The sequence below is a fragment of the Apteryx mantelli genome, chromosome 2, assembly GCF_036417845.1.
Source record: "Apteryx mantelli isolate bAptMan1 chromosome 2, bAptMan1.hap1, whole genome shotgun sequence".
Taxonomy (NCBI): Eukaryota; Metazoa; Chordata; class Aves; order Apterygiformes; family Apterygidae; genus Apteryx; species Apteryx mantelli.
The window spans coordinates 91577823-91600760 of record NC_089979.1 but is presented as its reverse complement, the minus strand read 5'-3'; the positions used below and the strand labels follow the sequence as shown (position 1 = coordinate 91600760).

At 36.5% G+C, this 22938-nt stretch overlaps 1 protein-coding gene across 6 annotated transcripts in view; it reads right to left on the bottom strand.

Annotated features, from left to right (window-relative positions):
- The window catches only part of SEMA5A (semaphorin 5A), a 326582-nt gene that overhangs the window by 29190 nt on the left and 274454 nt on the right, over nt 1–22938 (bottom strand). For all 6 annotated transcript variants that reach the window (XM_067291026.1, XM_067291025.1, XM_067291022.1 and 3 more), the window contains one exon: nt 9332–9557. In XM_067291026.1, coding sequence (XP_067147127.1) covers nt 9332–9557 — 226 coding nt within the window. The remainder of the gene's footprint in view (nt 1–9331; nt 9558–22938) is intronic.

Here is a 22938-nt window from a genome sequence, read left to right as displayed (position 1 = left end):
GAACAATGCTTTCCCAGTTTAAAATACATTTTTCTCCACTGAGCCAAAGTGTTTTAAACTGCATATAAGCTATGAAAACTAAGCTTTCTGAGACACATAGGATAGTATACTTCCCAGTGAAAACGACCATCTGGGACATGAAACAGTTTCTAAGCAAGTTTGGTACTGAGAAAAGGCATCAGATTAAACAGTGATGAAGACTGAAGCCCACTATTTATCACTGGAAAGTGAACACACAGAATCTTGTTCAGAGCATATGACCAATATGCCCTGAGGTAGCCCCAGATTAAGTTCTTCTAACAATCTACAGTTAAGCTGAGAATCTTGGTCGTTCTTGAGCTTGGTCACAGACGTCCTCAACTATACACAGCCCAACTCCTGAGCTGTAGCGTTATCTCTACACATCTGTGACACTATTGGGATTTCCTACTGTTGCCAAAGCAGTTCACCTTCACCAGGGTTATCACCACTGGAAGTTCTATGATAGATGAATCACTAACTGCTGTTTTTGTTCTAAGCACGTATTTAATTAGTTGTGTTGAGAGAAGGTTCCATGAATGGTACTTAAAACAGCAGAGGACATGACTGCCTGCCTATGCTAGGGCTTCAGTACTGCAAATATAAGGACAGATGAACTGTATCACCAACAGTGGAGAAATACTGAGGACTGGTTTTAGATTAAACTGTAGAATAAGCTTTTGCTTTGAAGACTTGTTTTATGTTCTACCCACAAACACAGGTACTGTGGGAGAGTCAAACAGAGCTAAAGAAATGGAAGAACCATGTACTGAAAATAGCTACAAGTAATACTGTGAAAATACTGCCCAACAGGAGGCCTGGATTCAAGTCAATACCAGCACAATTACTCTGGATAAATAGAATGGAAAGAGCCCCTCATTTGTGGTGTCCAGTATTGAAACAACTAAGCCCTATTTCTGTCCATGCTTATGGCATTAGTAATACTGTTTAAGTTCTATCCCTACAAACTACATTCACAATCATCCCAAAGTAGATGAGTCCTTGGATTTTTTTATTCAGCGCTTGATAAAAATTGGCAACATTGTAATGATAATGCAGTGACACATAAATACTTTGTAATAAGAAACTGTTGAGATTAATGAGAAAACAGTGGAAGAGCAATAATAAAATGACTAAAAATGGGTAAAACCTTTCAGTGGATATAGTGGGTAACTGTTTTCCTCCTGCTGAACTATATTCTATTGCACACAGATACTTTAAGCAGCATTTCAAGAAACATGACACGGATTCAAATCCAAAACAGGACAGAGTGCAGAGAAACGGTCTGGGAATTATGAATACACGTTTAATTTCTTGCTCTCTAAGAGCCTTTTTTTTGCAAGTTTGTGTAGTTTTGGTCATGAAATGCCAAGCTTACATATGCAGTGAGCTGTGAGACCAGAAAAATAATATTTTTTTCAATATCAGAGTTTCAAATCATTGTATTTTAGCTATTAAATTAACAGCAGTGCAAACACAAACCTGTTCTTAATCAGACTAGCTTGCCAAGCCTTCTCTGGATGAAACACTGCAGCATGAATCCCTTTATACCAGTATTATAATGTTCTGAAGACACTTTGGCAGGATAGGAGTAGATTTTTCAGTGTTAAAAAAAATGTGTAACCTTATTTATCATAATTATATCAGATTTCTTGCAATATGAAGCAGGGGGGGTGGGGGTGGGGAGAGGAATTTTCTATGGGAAACCTCCGAGGTATTTGAGCTCCAAAACATCCAAAACAAGAATATTCTATCAAATCTTTTCAGTGTGTAGTTTGGTCGGCAGCAAGTGTTCCCTTGTGTTTTCTTCTTTCTAAGGCATTAAAAATTTATTACAGGGAGCAGCCTTTCCACAGTTTTACAGCAATTTATAGAGCATTCATAGAGGGAATTTTAGAATTTGCTCTTTGGACAGAAACTGCATATCACTAAAAATATAAAGATCAATTTGCATTCTGGATATATAGTAACATATTTAAGTAAAATGAAATGGGGAAAAAAAAGTAGAAATGTAAAACCGTTGACCCCAGTCAACTTTTAACAGGATTCTTATGAAAAGTAAACATGATCTATCTATCTCCTCTATTAAAGAGGAGATTTTACAGACCATTCAAGAATATATTCCTATTGCTTCTGCATGCTCTTAGTTTCTATACCCAAAATCTCTACCTAGTGACAATCACCTTTGCTGACTGTATTCAGAAGTTACCTACAGCTTCTTGTAAAAGGGGAGCACTGTGAACAGATGGATTCTAGATCTGTTTTCCAGATGACTCTGAAGATCTTTCCTGAGTATTATAACAATTTTTGCTGGGCCCCTGAAGATGTGGGGAGAGCAACTAAGCCTGTGGCCTTCTCTTTCAGATACACTAAGGAAAAAATAAGCAAGATGACCATTTTCAGAAGACAACAAGGCACAGAATGGCTACTTCACTCCTCTGAACACAGAACTCTAAATAGTACCTTTGGCCATGACAAAACTCACTCTGGGTAAGTATCCCAACATTGCCATCTTTGCACTTCTATAAAAACTGTAAATATCTCCCTCATAGACTTCGCAAAAAAAGTGTGACCTGAATAAAGTGCTCAGATATAGACACAACAGCAGAAACAATATAAAAGAGATAGCATTACTAGATAATAAGTCTAAGAGGAAAGAAGATATAATTGAAAATTAAAGTCATGAGACAGCGTTCTGTAACAAGCCCCTTCAGTTTCAGGACCTTATGCTTCTGAGGCATTTTCACTGCATTACAAACAATTCAGACCACGCAGTCTCTTTTAAGTAAAAGTTGATCAATATGCTATATAGATAACATTTAATAAAGGCAAGCACCTAACAAGTTTTTAATATTAAAATACTGATACATTCACATGGTATTTTGAAACAACAAATGGGGTATGAACCTTTAAGGTGAACTTGCCTAGCATAACACCAGCATGAGGGCTACTCAATAAACCATGTGCCCATGTACCTATATACGCACACACCAAAATACATATTTAGGCATATGCATATATTGTAAATACATACTTCTATACGTGTGTGTGTGTATATATATATAATATACGCACACACATATATTTAGAGAGAGGACTCATGGTCTAATTATTACATGTATGCTGAGCTCTTGTAACTGTCCATGCAAAGACGCTACGTCTGTTGCAAATGCTAAGTTCGACCTCCCCTTTCTTTCATTGGTCAGCTGCTGCATAGTAGTTTATAAAGATATGGAAAAGGGACCAAGAATGAGAGTCATTACAGTCCTTCACTTAAGACCTATTTATTAATTGAGGCGGCAAGGGTCATACAAAATTAACCTAAGTTACACTGCTGAATGTCTTCAAGAAAAGTTGCTTCAGGAAGTAGGATGCCAATAGACGTAGCTATCCAGAACCAAGCCATATCTGCAACACAGCTAATACCAGATTAGATAATGTATAAATAAAAAAGCATTGGAATCCTTCAGATAAAATAGTATGAAACTATAAAAGGGACTCCTACTTTTCTCATGAAATTGCTGTATTCTTGCTGACCATTTCATACATTTGTTTGAGATTGTAGAGGTTCCACATCCACCTCTGAGAACAGAAGATGGATTGTGCCAGTCAAAAGAGAATAACATTAAGCCTCCTGTATTTCTCTGTGTATTGCCCCCAAGGCGAAAATATCTCACCAGCAGAGAATGCAAGGGGCAGTGCCCTCAGCTTGGTAATAGCAAAAGTCTGGTTGCTAAAAGTACCATTTAAACTCTCCTTATTAAAACCTTATCTTAGGAAATACCAGTAAAATCTGAAAAGAAGTAAGTTATAGCACCTTGACTGAATTATCTAAGTATCTAGCTTAGAAAAACCATTCATAATAGCTGTGAATCCAAACTAGACTCAACCTTTATGCTAGGTTCATCATTTGAACATTTTAAACTAAATGGTTCTCAGAAAGTCTATAGCTGAGTTAAAGCCTTGTTAATGACTATAATGTATGATATGTGCTTTTAGTTTACTAACAAGCTTAATTTTAGTTGTTTAGAAGTTGTACTCAATTTATTAATTGCTGTACTCTGAGGCTAGAAAAAGGAATTTAACTACTTAATTCCAGTAGAATTTTAAACAGGCAGCTGTGCTTCCCTAAAGCAAAACTTTCAGCAAGTGAAAACAAGGACTGAAAAAGTTCAGTACAACAATCACATGGATTTTATGCTCAAAAGAACCATCAGCTTCTAAGAAAGGAGGATACAGAAGATATGAACAGACATTTAAGTGCTTACACTTCCTTCAGTGTGGACAAAATTACACAGAAAATTAGCATAGCTTCACTGCCGACTTTTTTTCCAGAGTTTAGCAATAGCAAGTATGTATAATGGATAAAGTTCGTCTAATTAAGTTACATAATTTTGATCTAAACTGAGATGATATGACAATTTCTAAACTATTTTGTAACACTTCTTTGGTCAAATCAGAGCAGTCTTTTAATTCCACTACAGAATAACCTTGTTTGGAAACGTTAATGTGAAAGTCACCTGCCCTGACTAGTATAGGAGAAAAATCTGCCTTTGAAACAATAAGACTTGATTGACCTGATTCTTCTTAAAAACTGCAACATTCCCTGATGAGTTCTATTTTTGACACTTAGTAAAACACCCTTCTTACATATCTTAATTTGGTTTAAAGCTAAACTGCTAATAAAGCTCTTACACTTATAATAATTCTCTGGTTTAGTCTCTAGCTAAGGAATACAGTTCCAAATAAGAGAGAGGTAGCAATGATACCTGATTAACTATATTACTTGACTGATTTATGCCTTACATCCTCCTGTTCAAAGATAACAAAATTCAATTAATCAATCAGTCTAGGTTCGTGACTATGAGGAAAAGAAGATCTGGAGCCAAAATTTAAGTATCTTAAATCATTTCTAAATGACAGCATGAAACACTGTCTAATGCAGCAGGCAACAGGATTAGCAAAGATTGTTTTCTGAAGATATTTTGCAAGTATTTGACAGTATCACTGAAGCATAAACCTTCAAAACCTAAACAGTAAAATCTATGTGGTATTATGAAAAGACGAACATTAATGCAATGCGAAGATGACATATTTAAAAAGATGACAGTGTTCATAGGAAAGATTCCCACGTTATCATGAGAACTTTATTTCTTGCATCTAGCTTTTCTGTGTTTAAGTATTTAATCCCAAAGTTCCACTGAAGAGTTTTTGTTTGTCAAACTCAAGTTTTTCATCAAATTCTGTTCTAACTTTAACAATTCATTTTGTTCTTATCTCAAACTAACACAACTTAGCTTCAATAAGACAGCACGAGATAATATCTCAGCATGTACTCCTCCCAACTGCAGGATATTATAGATTATCAGCACCTGTTTTATTCTCAGCTAAATTCTGAATGTGCTATAGATTTCCTACGGGTAACACCAGGCTTTAATCAATCTCTTCACAGTAAACTATGTCCACTAAATTAGAATTTAAAACAAAATTATATCTCACATTTAAAAATAATTATTGTTTTAAGTTAGGTATAGTGAAAGTAGTAACAAATTGGGAATCTAAATTCTGGTTTCCAGGTGTGTTTTTTTGTGTCCTTTGAAGAAATCATTTTCTATGATTTTATTCTCTCTCTCTCTCTCTCTCTTTTAAATAAAAGCGGGGGGGGGGTGCAGGGAAGAGAGTCTTTCAGCCAGAAAAATCAGGCAACCGCAAACCGTGTGAAATTTTTATCCCTGGATGAAATGCTCATACTTCCAATATCATTCATAGTGTTTGCATATAAGAAAATCCTACAGAGTGTGAATTAGTATGTTTAGCATAAATATTTAATACGCTTCATAAGCACAAATTAAAGGCTATAGTGATGTAATTTCTAGACTGTTTTAGTGCCTGACTGTATGGACATTCACGTTAAGTTGTGCAACAGTCTACAAAATCTCTCTCCATTTATTTCAAATGTCTGTCCCTTCCCTATCTGAGCACTACACAAAAACCCGGATGCAGACAGAAAAAAAGGGATTTTTTTTTTCTTCTTAGTCAAACTAGTCAGAAAATCACGAATACAGTGTGCAAATGCTACTGCTTGGTTGATTTAGAACACTGTTTCCAGTAGAAGCCTTACCATATTGAATAGTCCAGTGTTTTTTGGCAAGTTCTACCTCTAGGCTCACGATCCAAAGAAAGTTTCACTGTCTGACAGTGAAACGTGATTCTGTTTTAAACAGCATGACTATAGTTGTACAGTGGGAGATTATGGGAAATGAGAAAATTACTAACAAATACCTCTCTTATGCAGAATGGATCTGATCTTTGCAGAAGACGATGCTAATGAGGTACACCAAGCACTCTGTAGTAGGATTAATCTTTCAGTAAAAGCCAGCAAATTGCCACAGTTCAACATGGAGATAATGAAAAGAATGTTTCATGGTATCCAGGCTCTGGTGAGGTAGAAGTAAGTTATGATGTTTCCTTGCTATCTTTCCAGAAATCGTGAAGGTGTGTGCCAAAGCCCATGGCTTCCCATTTTCATGAGATCCTACTGTTCTTAAAGCTATAGCTACACTACATCATTCTCACACATGCGTTTTCTTCTCATGAAATCAAGGAGCAGTGGAGGCATGGCATGTGGACCCAAACCCAAACTTGGGAGCAGGGAAGTACGCCTGGATCCTGTAGTTCAGAGGCAGTCAATAAGTTTCATCATATTGTCCAACCGAAATACTGCCCCCTCTGACTGTTCTGCTCCATAATGTTCTGATATCCATAATCAGAAAACACCTAAGCAAACAGGCTCAAAACAAAACATGGCTAAAGGAGACATGACAGTAACTCCTTTATCCAAAAGCATATTGGCTAATACAGCCACTTGAAACACCAGAGAGCTGGGTTTGATCGTTTCCTTTGTCCTCTTGCACTTGCACCCACACCTCTTGTACCAAAGAGAATATGTTTGGTAGTAGCCTTTCCTTGTAGTCGTTAAAGCTATTTCATTATTATGGAATAATTAAAGACTCACTGGCCAACGAAAAGTCAAAGAATGAGCACAAATTTATGACACAAGTATGAGGGCACTCATTAGGAAGAATGAACAGATGTGCTCTAGTTCCTGCCCTGCTGACTACTCAATATAAAGTATTGAAATATTCAGTAGTACCGGGATTAGTCAGCAAAGATCCTCCCAGATGAACACTCTGCAATTACTAGGCAACAGAGCCATTCTCATACCTTTGTCCAATGATTAATTGTTTCAAAGGAAGCAAAACAGCAGCTTCAGCAAGATGCAACAAATAAGCTACAACTCCAGAATGCTCAGGAATCTGGTGTTCAGAAGTTAAAAGAAAAACCTTCAAGCTAATCAGACAAAGAATGCATTTGAATCCACACCTTTGTCTCTTGCACTCTGCCTGAATACAACATTTTACTGAACAAAAAGTAGGCACTTTATTTTGTAAGAAAGGGCCAGCTTATGCACCCAACTCCAGGAGAGGACTTATGATCATGACTTCAGAGCTGAGAAAGGTGTCTCCATGCTTAACTTCCTTGTCACAATGTGATTTAAGACACGCTTGCTCTTGCACTGGTTTGTGGTACTGATTAGTCTAACCTACTCTCTAACTAGTCCACTGGCTTTAGGTCTCCAACCTTATGTGAGGACATTTCAGCTGTCAATTTCACTGTACATGACATCTAAATTCTTCTGTAGATCTTCTTCTAGTTGTTGTCATATGTCTCCCAATTCTGTACTGTCTGGCTAAAAAAATACATTCTTTCTCATTTAATCTCATGAATTTTCAGAAAGGTTTCATAAATGTCTAAGTGCTTGAAGACCAGTACCATCACCCAGAAGTCTGGTTTAGGACAAGAAAGGCTGGTCATAAATCATCACTGCTAAAGCAACATCTTTGTTAAATGCTAATTTAAACTTAATTTGGATGAAAACAGGATAATAGCATAAACACTTCCCACAAGAATTGCTCCATGCCAAAATCTGCCTTACTAGACCTAGAAAATAAACACTGGAGACTGCAGATTGGCTAACATGGGTTAGCCATAAAGTATATAACTAAGTCTCATCTGGATGACCATGGGTTTTATTTTAGTGTTTCATGCAGTTCATTGTTATTTATTTTGTAAACATTTACTAACATCCTGCCCCCTTCAAAGAGAGATAGATGATTACATTAATCAAAGAAGGTTGTACCCAGGATGAAGAGCAGGAGATACTTAACACTGATTTTCACAATAGTTGCTCTGACTGTCTGAAAAAATATTGAGAATTAGAAAGCCCAAGGACTCAGGAACCCTTTTTTCTTTGTGTTCTTCAGTTATAAAATTTTTTAGCCTACCTGGGTGTTGTGAAGACACAAGAGGCTATATAAGTGGAAAGCAGGTCAATAAATATTGAACTATAATAATTAAGTATCAGTATTTCATTAAAATATGTAATTATAACATAATATAAAAAGAAATACTGGTATATAAAGAAATGCTGATATATATATATATTATATATATATAATTGAATATAATTAAATACTGGTATTTATGAAATATATTAATAAAATTAGGGTGACTGTGTCAGAAGTTGTCCTGAAATTGTACATAAATATAATATTATACTATATATTATATTGTGTGTATATATATATTTCATCTATTCACAACTATGTATCACTGATAGGGAAAAACAGATTTCAGAAATAAAATAATTCAAACCTAAAGGCATCTAGACTTAAAAAGCATTTTGGAGGAGTTCTTTTTGCATCTTAGAAACAAGCAAAACTTTAAAATGCTGGCAATAGCAAGATATAAACTTTTATAACAAATATTAGCCACTTCATAAACTGCATGAATCTGACAGTTATTACCTTACTGAGCAAATTAATTTACTGAGAATTACTAAGCAAAAAGTTCTATTCATTATCAATACTAAATATTCCAGCTAAATACTTATCAAATATCTTAAAATTGCACAAACTCTCCCCCAGTAAAAAGTCACCAGAATATAAGGAGATGACAGAACTCCTCCAAGAGCTAGACCACCATGTTATTGCTTGCAGATTAATTTAAAGAACATAAAAATAGCCTGGCAAATCTCATAGCGGTAAAAGATGCCTGATTAGTCTCAATTACTAAGCTATGTCCTGAAGAAATAAAAGCTAGTTTCCCCATTGTGATCCCTATGCCCACCTTTTCATTATCAGTTCTGTTATGCAAAACACCAGCCAGCAAAAGCTTCCACTCTGTGTTGAAAATGGAACTACAGGCATCCTACTAGCAGGTGGCCTTGCTCAGCTGCTCTGTCTTTGCTTACCATCTGTTGAGCATCCACTGGTGCCGTCACTGGAACAGTAACGCATTTCAATCCTTTGTCTCCCCACCTCTAACAAATTTGGGTCAGGCAAGCGCGCTTTACAGGTATATCGGAATCGTTGCTCATAGTGGCCACCGTTGTCTGAAATATTGACTGGAGTCCAAGGTGTCCAAGGAGTTGTCTTTTTTAACTCTGGACAGGCATTGGTGTTACATGGCTGATATTCCTGAAAGAAAACGGTCAGATGAATGTAAACAGTTAACATAACATTAAACAACAACAACAACAACAAAAAACAACCAACAAGAAAGTCTCTCTGATATTTCTCCCTTCATTTCCAACAGCCGTCAACCAGTTCCCTTTGGTGCATGTTATCCATAGCTCCCAGCATTACCAAACTTGTTATCAGAAGCAAATTCCTTGTGGATTGATATGTACCAAAGGGAACAGACCATACCTAAGAAACAAACGTAGAACTTGCCAATATTCTCAAGCCTCACAATATATGCCCTCCAAGGAGAATGACCAAAATCTGTAGGTCCTGCCCATTCACTTCCCAGAACATAATATGCCTCATCTGATGCAATGAAAGTGCTCTGTAAACTGTACAGACAAAATTAAACAACCATTAAGTATCAGAATGAATTCACATTGACAAATCATAAAAGGCAAAAAGAAGTAGTTATCAGTGGGACAATTTTAAAATGATCTCTCTACCTCTATCTCTTAGAGATTCTCTGATGCTCAGAGGAGGACACCTTTGAAGCCAAGTCTGGTAACTGAAATGTGTAATTCCTCTAGATACTAAAAATCACAGACACAATAGAAATAACAGTTACATGATGCAGTTCAATTTCCTTCTTCTGTTATCCCTACCACTGCTGATACCACCATGTTTCAACAGGCAATAAATTGCCTGCTTCCCTTTTTCCTATTGGAGATAACGATGTTTTTATCTCATATGTTCCTCAGTCTACTACCTCCTGTCTCAGATGGTCTAACTTATTAACATATCCAATTAAACTGCGAGTAATTGCCCTCAGCTTGTATTTTGCTTTAAAGGTTGTGTTGCTATTTCAGACTTGAAAAAAGCTTGCTTGTCTGAAAGTTTTTCTGATGTTTGCATCTATTAGAGTTGGACTAATAACAAATATTCCCCAGAACCCCATGCTCTGTTAATGCTGCACTCAAGACCACATGCTCTGAGGCAAGGTGGACTTTTATTTTATGACAAATTTCTTGGTTTCATAATTTTGTAGTACTTCAGGTAAGAAAGGATTCTTAGAACTTCACAAGCCTAAACTAAACTAAACTAAATTGCAGCTAGATGTTTTCTTAAGCCTAAAGACTTCAGCTGGACCACCACTGTTAACTCCTCAGGGCTGTGCAAAATCTCTTCCCAGCTTAAAGTCCAGTGATCACTATAACAATGAACATATGGGTTATTCTTAGGGAAAATCTAGGAAAAAGAATCCCCTTAGGGCACAGAGGACTGGATCAGCTTTTCCCGGATATGAGATTCAGCTTTGACTGGTCTCCAAATCAGAAGACATCGAAAAACAAGCAAACTATCTGTTCCTGTGGGTAGCAGTGGAAATAAATTTCCTCATGACCCCTTTAGGCAACTGGTTAAATCACAAGACTGTGTTTTAGTCAGTCTTACTGTAAAGACTGTGTTCAGTCTTTACAGTAAAGACTGATGTATGACTGGTCTCCTCCTAGTGTATGAAGAATTGACTATAAAGAGGAACTCATAACAGTAACATCCCAGGGACAGTCAGAACCCCTAAAATAACACAGCTTACTATCCCAACTGCTTATTCACCTCCAATGTACAGTCTACTTCAACAGCTGGATTAAGCGCATCTTTTAGAAAGAGCACTCACTCTCTTCCCTCCCCCCCCCCAACTTTTAAATATGTGTTTAGCACTGATCACCTCCCCACATGGGCTGTTCCTCTATTTAGTAATACTCAGAGCTAACAAATAGCAAGTTAATTCAAGGCTTCGTTTTTCTCCCTAATTTAAATTTCCAGTTACCGAATGTTGCTGTTTCTTCATCAATGGTGCTGAAAGAGCTCCCTGTCCCACACCTACAAACACTGGTATTTTTCAGACCAAATACCCACATGCAGTCATAAACTATGTAAGTTGAACTTTTTAAAGCTTCATAGGGTATAAAACCTGATCTCTAGGTCCTGGGCATCCTTATGTCTCCCTTTTGCCCTATTTTCATATCTTCCTTAAGTCTGAATACCAAAATTTGACTTCTCACTCTTGAAGCACTCTTATCAATACAGCACACAGAGGTAAGAACTTGACCCTATTCCACTTGATAGTCTCACTTTAATACAGGCATCTATTGTGTTAGTGCCTTTCCCTTCCACAGTGCTGCACAAAGAGCTTAAGTAGACCCAATTATCTCTGATGATCTAGTCTTTCCCTTAATCACAGTTTTACAACTTCATGTAGTTTCCTATTCCACACAAGATGCTGGTGTTTAACAATATTAAAATATATTCTATTAGCTTCTGCAATTATCTAGAATATTATTTACTACCTCACCAGTCTCTATGCCACAGTCAAGCTTTACTGACCATGTCTTATGTTACAGTCTAGACTGTTAATAAAAACGTTAAGTGCTATTGATCCATGAACTGATTCCAGGCAGACCCTGCTAGAAACCTCCCCAGTCATTTATATTTGCCACATTAACACCACATTTTTCAATTTGTCAGTGGGCCATCTTTTAATCTATTTAACATTTGCCCTATTAATTCCATGCATTTAGTTTTCCAAATCAAAGTATTTTTTGTTGCTAATACAAATGTCTTGGAAAAATTCAATGACTGGGAGAAGTCCTGTAAATATAAGTCTTTTTATCTAGTAGCATACAAACAGGAATAATTCAATCAGTGAAGTAATTTCTGCAATTTTAATGTTAATAATTATTTCACAATGATGTAAGAGCTTCAGTTCCTTGTCTACTATTGATTTTTGTATTGATATTTTTCAAATCAGAAATAAAAGTTGTTAGAAACTGGAAGTCTTTCTGAAGTGGATATGGATTTGATAGTTGAAAGGCATGAGAGGCAGAATTTGTGAAATAAGCAATAAACCACTTTTCAAACAAAAATAAGCAATGGAGGAAGCAGTTAACTTAGAGTTAATGATGTGTTTAATGCTATTTTGTTAACAAATTTCTGAGATGAACTGGTCAGCTCACTCATTCTAGAAAGAAAGGCTACCAGTAATTAATGTGCTTCAAGATACGTGGTCCCTGCATACACCCTAACAGAGGATATACTCATATCCTGTTACCTGAGACGGAAGAGAAAGATATTTCTCAGAGCATTCTTAGAGGTCATTCTTTAGTTCTTTCTTTCCTCTTCCTGGTGCATAGCTTATAAGAAGGTGTGTCTGCTGCCATTCTTGTCTAATCGACCACTTGGTAATACCCATGAAAGGCTCAGAGTGTCAGGGAAAATCAGGGGAAACAAATGTACATGCAAATTACTCCTATCAGAGAATATATACAGTAGAAAATAATCTTTCTCTGAGAAAATTCAAATGTGTATTCTAACAATGGGTAACTCCAAGAAGTCATGGCACTAATAATTACCTGGCAGAGCGTGCTGGATTCTCACAGTGACTGCTGCACTGCTCTACCAAGTACTTCATTTGCCATAGAGAATTCAAGAATAGCACAGTATTGATGTGATCTGATGTTATAAAATGCCAGTATAAGCAGAACAATGATCTTGCTCTGAATGGTTTCAAATTTGGAAATCAACAGAAAAGGCACAATTCAGAACATGCAAGGATATATTTAGTGCTGCTACCATGAAGACATAGTCTGACTGGAAGGATGCATCAGGGATTGGGATATTTAAACTGCTATCTGTGCTTAGATCATCTAGGAGGTCATGCAGGTTTGAAGTGCTGAGGTATGATCAGTGTAAAGGATGAAGTAACTTCATGTGACCCAAGTGAGCACATGTTAGACAAAATTCAGTTTGGACAAAAATGAAGTGATGCACATGAGAAAAAAAAAAATTCCAATTATGTAAGAAATAGTGGATTCTCAGCTGACTTCACCACTCAGGAATGAGATCTTGGGATTACAGTAGACATTTTCATGAAAAAAATCAGCTCAGTGGTCATAAAAACCAAACTGAGGACTACAAATACTTAGAAAAGGGAACCAGAACAAAACAGAGCTGTATAAAGCCCTGGGTTGCCCACCTCTTGAATATGTTCCATATGGGAAGCAACTAAACAGAACAAGCCTCTTCAGCCAGGAAAAACTGACAACTGAAGGGAGAATACAGATGTCTGTAAAATCACGGGTGACTCAGACAGTGAATAGGGAATGATTGTTCACCATCTCTTCCAACACACAAGTAGACACCAAATGAAACTAGTAGGTTACAAATTCAAAAGCTAAATGAAGTGGTTCTTCACACAACACCCAGTTAAGCAGCAGAAAACCTTTCCACGGGACATTGTGCTCTTCCCTTTGAAGCAATTAAGACACTTATGATGTAGAGTTTGGAAGTCAAGAAAAAAAATGAAAAGAGAAAAAATCCACTAACCTTGTGACTCAGAAAGTTCCTCAGCCACAGACACTAGGCAGCTTGGATAGCATTCTGAGAAAAATATTAAGGCACATTTGATTTCCTACTCTTCCCGCTGCTGGCCACTGTGGGCGATAGGATGTTGGCTTTGACAAGCCATTGGTCTGACTTGGTATTAGCGTTCTGATTATATGTTCTTAACATGGGAAGTACCTTGACAGGAAAGCCTGCAACTGACAGCTTCATCTGCTGCCTTCAGGAGCAGAGATGGATGACTGAGGTAACAGTATGAGATGCTGTCATCTGACACTGGAAGAGCAGTTTGTGGTACCATACGGGAGATCTGTCTCCAACAAGATATCTGTGAATTGATCCCTTCTGTCAGGAGTAAGAAACTTCTGAGCCCAGATCATTGGGGTAGGCTGACCTTATGCTCAGTGAATGGTGCTCAGTACCAGGCACTGTTTATCAGCCATAACTAAACTGCATCATGGATTGCACTCACTTCTCTATCCTGTCCACACACTCAGCATTCCAGCCTCAGAGTTCAGTGCTTTTGATCTTTTCTATTTTTTTCTATATTTTTTTCTATTATTTTTTCAATTTTTTTTTATCAAGAGCTGTCCTAAAGAAGTTATCAAAGAGGCACACAGGTACTCTTTCTTTAGGTATCTGTTACCAGTGGTTAGCTAGCCTGTTTGGAGAGACTTCAGAAAATGCTGGGAAATGAGCAGTTACACTTGCTTGACTTAGCATCTGTTTGGTCACTGCCTCCCAAGTTGAAAGAGGCCTCCATGACACACCTGAGCACACTCCAGGGCTTTAGCTCCTCTTCTCATTTTGTCCAATACTTGAACAATTTACAGAAGTGGGATTTCAGACATACAGCGCTCTCCAAAGCAATTCAAGCAGCTAGAATGATGGATTCAATAATAAAACATGGCACACAATGGGAGAAATGCCTCAGAAGAAACCACTGAGCCAGGAAACCAACAATAAGAGCTAGAAAAACCTAAGCAGTGAAGTATTCTGTTTTGTGACCTAACTCACCATACTGTAACTTGTAATTAAGCGTGGGCTAATCGGTTGAGATTTGGTAAGTTTTAGTGCTGCCAGACATGCAATAAGACCATTAAAGACTAGATTTCTGGGAACAGCTCAACATTTAGAGGGAAATTATTTGGCAAATTATTAAATTTAGAAAATTATTCAATCACAAAATACATATGTCTACTGAAAGTAGACATTAAAAAGAATTAAATGCAAATTAATTAAAGCTATTAAAATTAAAGTATCAAATTCTCACAAAGCATATTGACAGTAATGTAAGAAAAGGCATAGTAAATTAAAATTCAGTTATTTTACAATGATAGAAGATAAACATTGATTGGACTATTAACCATGTACCTTGTTTCTGTCTTTAAGTAATATTGTTTCCTAATATTTGTGCATAATGAAAAAGAATACAAATATATGTTTTGTACCACAATTTATTTAGACTTTCTTTGTATTATTTTACAAGAGGAGAAAGAAAATGTTATTTGCAAACTATATCTTATTTTAAACTGGAGGAAACTGCTGCCAAATAGCGTAGAACAGAATTCTCCTATTTCCACTTGGAGGCAGTGGAACAGGGGATTCCCCCTCCCCCCCCTTTTTTCCTTTTTCCTTCTACAAAGCCACTTTTCTCAAAATTTTTAGGAATCTAACTATCTCCAAGACTTTTACCCCTATTTCATGCTTGGTTTTAATTAACTGAATGGTTCAAAAGTCATTACAAACAGTGTGATATAAGACTCACTTCCTTAGGAAACCAAGCTAAAATCTTATCTGTATTTTAACTACAATTTTTATTAACAAAAACAGAATTCAAATAGTTTGCTCTATTCCCATTTATATTACATTCTTATATTTTGGAGGGGCTTCTCTTTACGGACTCGTATAATTTCTTTAATGTATATAGTATGCCTATGTTGAATGCACTATTTTTTGTTCTCCTCTGTTTTTCTTTCTCATCTGTTGGTGTGAGAGATTATCTTCAAAAGGCAGCTAAATTAACATTAACAAAACATTGAAATACAAGCAGCCCAATAGTTATCTTTTATGATTTACTTTTAATATATTGTATATTAAAATCTCAAATATTCTTTCAGAATTTTTGAATAGTCTATTGATTAAAAACATTTACACATCTTTTGCTTTTTGTTCCATCATGCCAAACTTTACTATGTCAGGCCCAAAATATTTGTTTAATTTTTAAGAAGTTAAGACACCAGTAGAAAGTAATGTTACTGATATATAAATTGAATGGTCTAGTGCGTCACCTGGGACAAGATAGGGCTCGAACATATAACAACCTGAGTCTCTCAGCCACCTCTCAAGCTTTGAGCTTGTAACAGCATATGTAGTTAAAAGAAAGGATAGCTCCTGCATGCAAACAAAACTCAAGAGAAAACCAGCTTCCATTTATAATGGTTTTGTTTACCCATCAAACATACATTTCCTGAAGGTCTAAAATAACCTCTTCCTCTTCAAGAATCAAAAGATAGAGCTTTTATCATGCAGCAGTTGAAAAACACATTCAGAAGAATCCTTAAAAAAGGATTATCTCATTTATTTTCATTACAGAAATGTAGTGTTATCCATTTAGAAAGCATTTTCAAATTAAACATAAAAAAGACAAAACCAGCCCCTGATCATATTGCCTGGTAAGATATACCTTATTTACTGCTATTTTTCTATTACAATACTTCAAAAGCATGATCTGAAAGAATACCCAAGCCCCATTGCTTCAGTTAAGCAAAACATCTTCTACATTGCAGATTTCACAGGTATACTTAAAAAATGAAAACTAAAAAGATTTCTAAGATCCTGATTGCACATTAGTCATGAAAAGGCCCATCTATATCCTAGCTTATAGGCAATATTTTAGCTTCAGTTAAAATCAGTGGGAATATTTCCATTGACTTCTGTGAAACCAGGACTTTATAGACCGCTTCTGAGGGCAGACGCAATCCTGGAGTGCTGTAAAGTAAAGGTGGGTAGGTTGTGCTTGTAATGGACTTTTAAAAGATATTTTAATGGAGAGAGGGAGCAAATCATTTTGCCTTATGCAAAAGGAACATTTTGAGGTTTCTTCTGAAGTGAACTGATTAGTGTTTCTCCAAATACTGATTGAGCATGATCTTTTCATTCTATTTTGTATATTTTTAACAAAAGTATTGCAAAAATTTCCATTATGGTAAAGGGAAACTTAAAAGGAATTAAGGCTGGAGTTCAGAACCATTCCCCCTGCAGGAGTTCAGGACCTGCTGGGAAAGTCATTAGATTGGGATCTGAGATCTGTATTCAGATCTCTCCTCTACTCTAAACCACTTCACTTAGTGAAGAGAAGTTCCTGCTGTCATTCTCTCTTGATAAAACCATTATACTTTGCACAAAGAACTTGAGTATTTATGTTCTAACCATACAGTCATGGAGGGAAGAAAACCACCAGTTTCCCCTTATCTTTTATCTCCCTGTCAATTGTATAAGCTTCTGTTTGAAGCTATATTTCATGTCAACCCTGGCAAATTTTTGTGAAGAAAACTGTTATGAAAGTTAAATCATTCAATTCTGTGTAGCTTAACTGAATATCTCAAAAGGGACAGAGTTCGTTAGGAGCACCTTCAGCTCCACGTGAGCCAGCAGAATTGCCCAGCTGCATTGAGGGACTGGGAATTTTATTCTTAAATGCTGTTCCACGGATGCTTTAGAATGATGCACACATTCATATTAGCACCAGAGAACCATTTAGAATGAGGCAAGCTCATTCCTAATAGTATCAGAGCTCATTTCAACGCATGGTATTTGGAGTTAACTCATATTCAAAATGGAAGTGGAAATGACCAAGTCAGAACATGCTGCTTTATTCTGACAAAGGCTTCAAGATAACATAGGAAAGACACATAGTAGTTAACTTGGATTCTTCCAAACCCAATCCATTTATGGACCTATATTGCAATTAACCACCTTACCCAAATGCACCTAGCAAATGAATTTTTTACATGATACAGAAAAGGATGAATTTATCAAGAATTGTGCTTTTTTTTTAATAACTAAAAAAATTAAGAACTTATGTGTATTTTTACAACTGCTAGTCAACAAATGGAAAGTAGTAAAACCACAAGAAGTCCACACTAGCAAGTCTGCCCGCTGACAGCTCAGCATCTGTACCAATGCTCCCAGTGCTAATACTAGAAGAGCCCAATTCTGTATCCTGTGCACAGAGCAGCTTCCTAACACTTAATACTGTTACTCACCTCTCCACATCCACTTAACTCTTACACAATTAGACTACAAACACTCTGGGACAGAAGACTTTTGTACTGCCTCTGTGCAGGCCTTTTTATAATGGGATCCCGGTTCATCAATATGGCTTTCAGGCACCAAAACAGTATCAATAATGCTATAATGCTTTACAGGTTAGCTTCCTACTGTGGTACGCAACAGACTTTCAATCCAACAATTCAAACCTCTTAGTGAGCTGCAAATCAACAACACATGATTGCAACCATGTTGTCTTTCCCAGACTGATAAGAAAGAAACAGTTTCCAAACTATAGTCAGTACGGGATTCTAAGTCTAAAAAATGTCAAAAAATACCATTCTCAGTGTTTTCATGTTCTTAAAATTTGAGTATGAAAATATCTGAAAATCAGTCAAAGAACTGACTAGTGGAATTTACTGTCTGTGTTCAAATTAAGAATGAAGTCTACTTAAAATGTAATGTATTTCAATGAGATGGATTTGAATTTTGCATATAGATGTCTTTTCTGGCATGTCCTTGCTTGTCTAGTAAGCATTCAGAATTCAGCATCTTGAACAGGCTGAAACTATAGACTATACATTTGTTTTTACTGAATACTCACCTCAGCTTCAGGCGTGTGTTTAAAGCCCACAACGGAATTAATAGTCTGTCTGGTTACACTATTCCTTTTTGAATATGGAATTACCTCTCTTACTAATTTAACCATAGATTTTCCTTGGATGAACAACACATTCTACTTTTGGTCTACACTGATATAATCCTCCTGTAAACTACCCTGTTGCTTTCATTCACAGCGCACTGAAGATACTGAATACATTGTTAACTGTTCGGAAATGAGAAATGCCTCTAAAAACACATGGGCTAAATAGAAAATTCTTCCTCTCATTACTCCTTCCCTTTTACTCTATTCCATGATCTATGGCAAAAAAACTCACAAAATAGATGAGCTGTGCAATGTGCTCTTAAGGAGTATATATTCAGCTACACCCAAGGAGCTAGCAAACAGGTTTTCCCCAACTGAAATTTTTCTAGTTAACGACTTTTACTTTCACTATTTTTACCACATTCATGCAAACATGTCTTTCCACATTTGTTTGCACTGTTCATAGTTAATGTCACACTTGAGTATTTTTGTAAGTATTCTGTCATGTAATTGTTAGGGACCTGCCACTAATTAGGAACCAAAGATATATAATTGCCAGTCCTAAATATTGATAAATAATAATTCAGGTCCTCCAATCATACTGTTGGCTTAAAAGAGCCCTGAAGGGTGTTTATCTAGTAAAGGAAGCTGACTAAGTGGTTTAAGACACTAATGATTCCAAGGGTGCGTGCCATCCTTCTAACGAAAATTACTGTCTTGCAGATTGGTTATTGTTTAGGGGATAGGTATCCAGGGCTCAGTTGCATAGTCAGAATCTTATTGCAAATCCCCACTCTAACTGTGGTGTAGCATGCTGAACTGTTGCCTGCCAGATCATAAATACGCCTCCTGTTCTAGCAACTCCACTGAGTGTAGGAACTTCTGGAGAAGGTGGAATGAGAAACTGGGGACAGCATCATCTGAAACCACTACAATTCAGTGATCCAGGGGATAGCTGTCAAAGAACTGATGATTCAGTTATTTTTGCACTGTATGTTGTGTAGCATTTAGACTGACACAAAGCCTGAACAAAGAACGTACAAGATATTACTGAGTTGATGAAAACCAACCACACAAGACAATAAAAAATCAAGGCCATAAGGCTGAAGGGATTGTCCACCTATAAATAACTGTATGGATTTAACTATATTGGTCCAAAACTGACCTCACTTAAGCAGGCACTATTTCTACATGTAGACAAGGCCTCAACTACAGTAAGACATGACCTGCAGAACTGAGAAATAACATGACAAGCAGGTGATGAAATGTAAATATCAGTAAAGGTAAATTATGCTCTACTTATACATGAGTCAAAATGAATCTTTAGACCAGCATCTTCAACTAGTGTGTAAACATCAGCTCTTAGATCTGTATTTGTACAACTAATTGTAAAGAGAGGAAATTCAGCTTTATCTTGAAAATAAGCGGGCATTGGTGTAATTTGAAAAGATCAGGGAAAGAAATGTATCTGTCTGTAGGCTGTGATTTTGCTTCTCTGATCACTCAATACTTCAGAAGTGGGGAAAGGGAGGTTGTTCAAAATTCCATTTATTAGAGTATGATCAGCTTATTGGAACAATTAAGTCGCTGCAGCTTCATGAATTACCACTCAGCTGGGCCACACTAGTGATCTGTGCATGTGATTTTAGTCCATTACAAATGCAAATGCAAGTGTAAAAGAAGGTGGATTAAGTCATATGGATAATTGGTGATTTACTTTGCTGTAATATTTCAATTGTTTGTGATTAGCTTCACATACCCTTACTAAGAAGCTTATATTTTTCACATGGGCCCTATAATTCCTGACAAAAAAAAAAAAATCTTTACTCTGCTGAAATAGGTATTACTAACTTAAAAAGTACTTTTTTTTAACTGTTGGGAAACATGGCTATCCAAATATTTATTAACCCAGGCTAAAGATGTTAGAAGAAAACTCAGTAGTCAAAAAGCATAAAAAGGTTGTCAGTTCTTCAATTACAAAGACTGCTGCTTTGTAATGACTGCAAATCTGTTATCACAAATAAGTTACCTTAATTTCTACTCCATGGCTTATCTTTTCCTTCCTTTAGACTTCTACAAAGACAATAAGAGCTATATTCTTGTTGTGAGAAGCTATATTCTTGTTGTGAGATCCACAGCAACGAATTTTTAAACATCAAAATTGGAAGCAAATCGGAGACTTTGAAGAGAACTGAGAGCTTTGTTTTGTTTTGTTTTCTTACTTGCTGGTGAATGAAAGAGAAGGAGCTTGAGGAGGTAGGCTGTAGACCTTGGATGGGCTTCTGGAAGCCCAGAAACTCTGAAATGAGGGCACTGGAAAATGATATCTGCTTGTGCAGGCTTGGAAATGTAGGTGTAGTTTTCACAGGCAATACCACAACTACTTTATCTGCAACTTTGTGACCTACAAGGTGTTAGAGTCTTAGATTCCTGAAAATGAATTTTATGATTTTCCCAAAGTTCTTACAAATGTTATCATGGTTTATCCATTGTTAACTATAATTACAGTCAATGTGCCTTTTCCTGAATTTAGTAAAGGGAAGATCTGCGGATGGGTTTTAGTTTGGTTTGTGTGCCACCATGTATCACTAACTGCAAAGGTTGCTACCACAATGTGCATCTGTGAAACAGAGGAGAAAAAAGTAAAAGCTGCATAGCCTGTAATCTTGAGATTGAGGATAAGGAACTGGGTTGGTATTCCTATGGAGAGAAATGGCTGATTTCCTTCACAAGGCTTCAAATTACACAGTGCTAGAGCTGTTCTGGAACTCTACACACTGAGGACACACTTACTTACATAATATTTTGACCTGGAAAAAACGACTGTGTGAAAAGAAAGCCAACAAATGAGGTGGAAAAACAAAACAGTTATTACTATTTTAGTGCTAGTCACAGAGCATAGCCTCTCAGATTCTTACTGCTAGTCCATAGTCATTCCTTATATTGTCAGTGCAGCCTTGTTTTTAAATAAAAGTTAGTGCTCATATCAGCCCACAGCTGTACAATCATTATTCTTATTTCCTACAATTATAGGCTATTTAGGTCTAACTGAACTTACATATTTTTAAACGCAGAATCTGAGGGCAAAAAGGCAATGTACTAATCAGATGTATATCAAAGCAGATCTAGGAGTATGAACCTGTTAACTCTTTGTGAATTCACTTGGACAGCAAGCACTTGATTGCAGCCTGTCTTTTTTTTTTTTTTTCCTCCCATTTTAATTTAAAAGAAAGACCTATAAACTATGTTCCATACAAAAAATGAAAGCAAAAATTGAAAAAGCTAAGACTGGAAAGATCGAAAGTTGAGCTTTCCTCTGAAAATCTGATTATTTTAATATTCTTACTGTTCATTTCATTCCAAAGAATGATTTAAATGGCATATAAATCACTAGGAAAAAAATCTACAATGTCACCATTCCTGAGACAACCCAAAGTACCTGCTAAATGATAAATGTGTCAGTGACAGAAATGAGACAAAATGAATAGTTAAAGAGCCATGGACTTAATCGAGTTGCAAGTTCAGACCCAGGTGCTGCAGGGAAAAGCAGGGCTGCTTGCTAAAATGTATCAAGATGTGTAAGTACTTAAATCTATAAAAATTATATTTTGTCAACAAATGAGTAGCTACACATTCAAGGATTTTGATCATCCACAGCTTCTAATAAAGGCAGCAGAGAGTGTATTATGTTCTGCATTTTTAAAAACAAAGCCACTTAGTTGGTGATCTGGGTATGCACTTGGAAGCCTAATGAAGGTATCCTTTCAGCAAAATATGGCTAACACCAGCCCACCACCTCACAGATTGTTGTGACTCCAAATACTTCAGATATTAGGAAGCTCTAACTACCTACTAGGAGGGAAAACAAGAATGGTAAGTTAATGTGTATATGAACATCCATGTCTTCCTAGCTCAAAAGCCACACTAGACCCCTGTGGATGAGTGAAAAGGAAAAACCAAACACACAAAAAAACCCCAAATCCCTTCCAAGTAATTTTTTTTTTCTCTTTCTAGATGATGAGAGAGAGGAGAGCCCATGCAGGAAATGGGTTTAGCAGGTAGGATAAAAATATTTTTTAA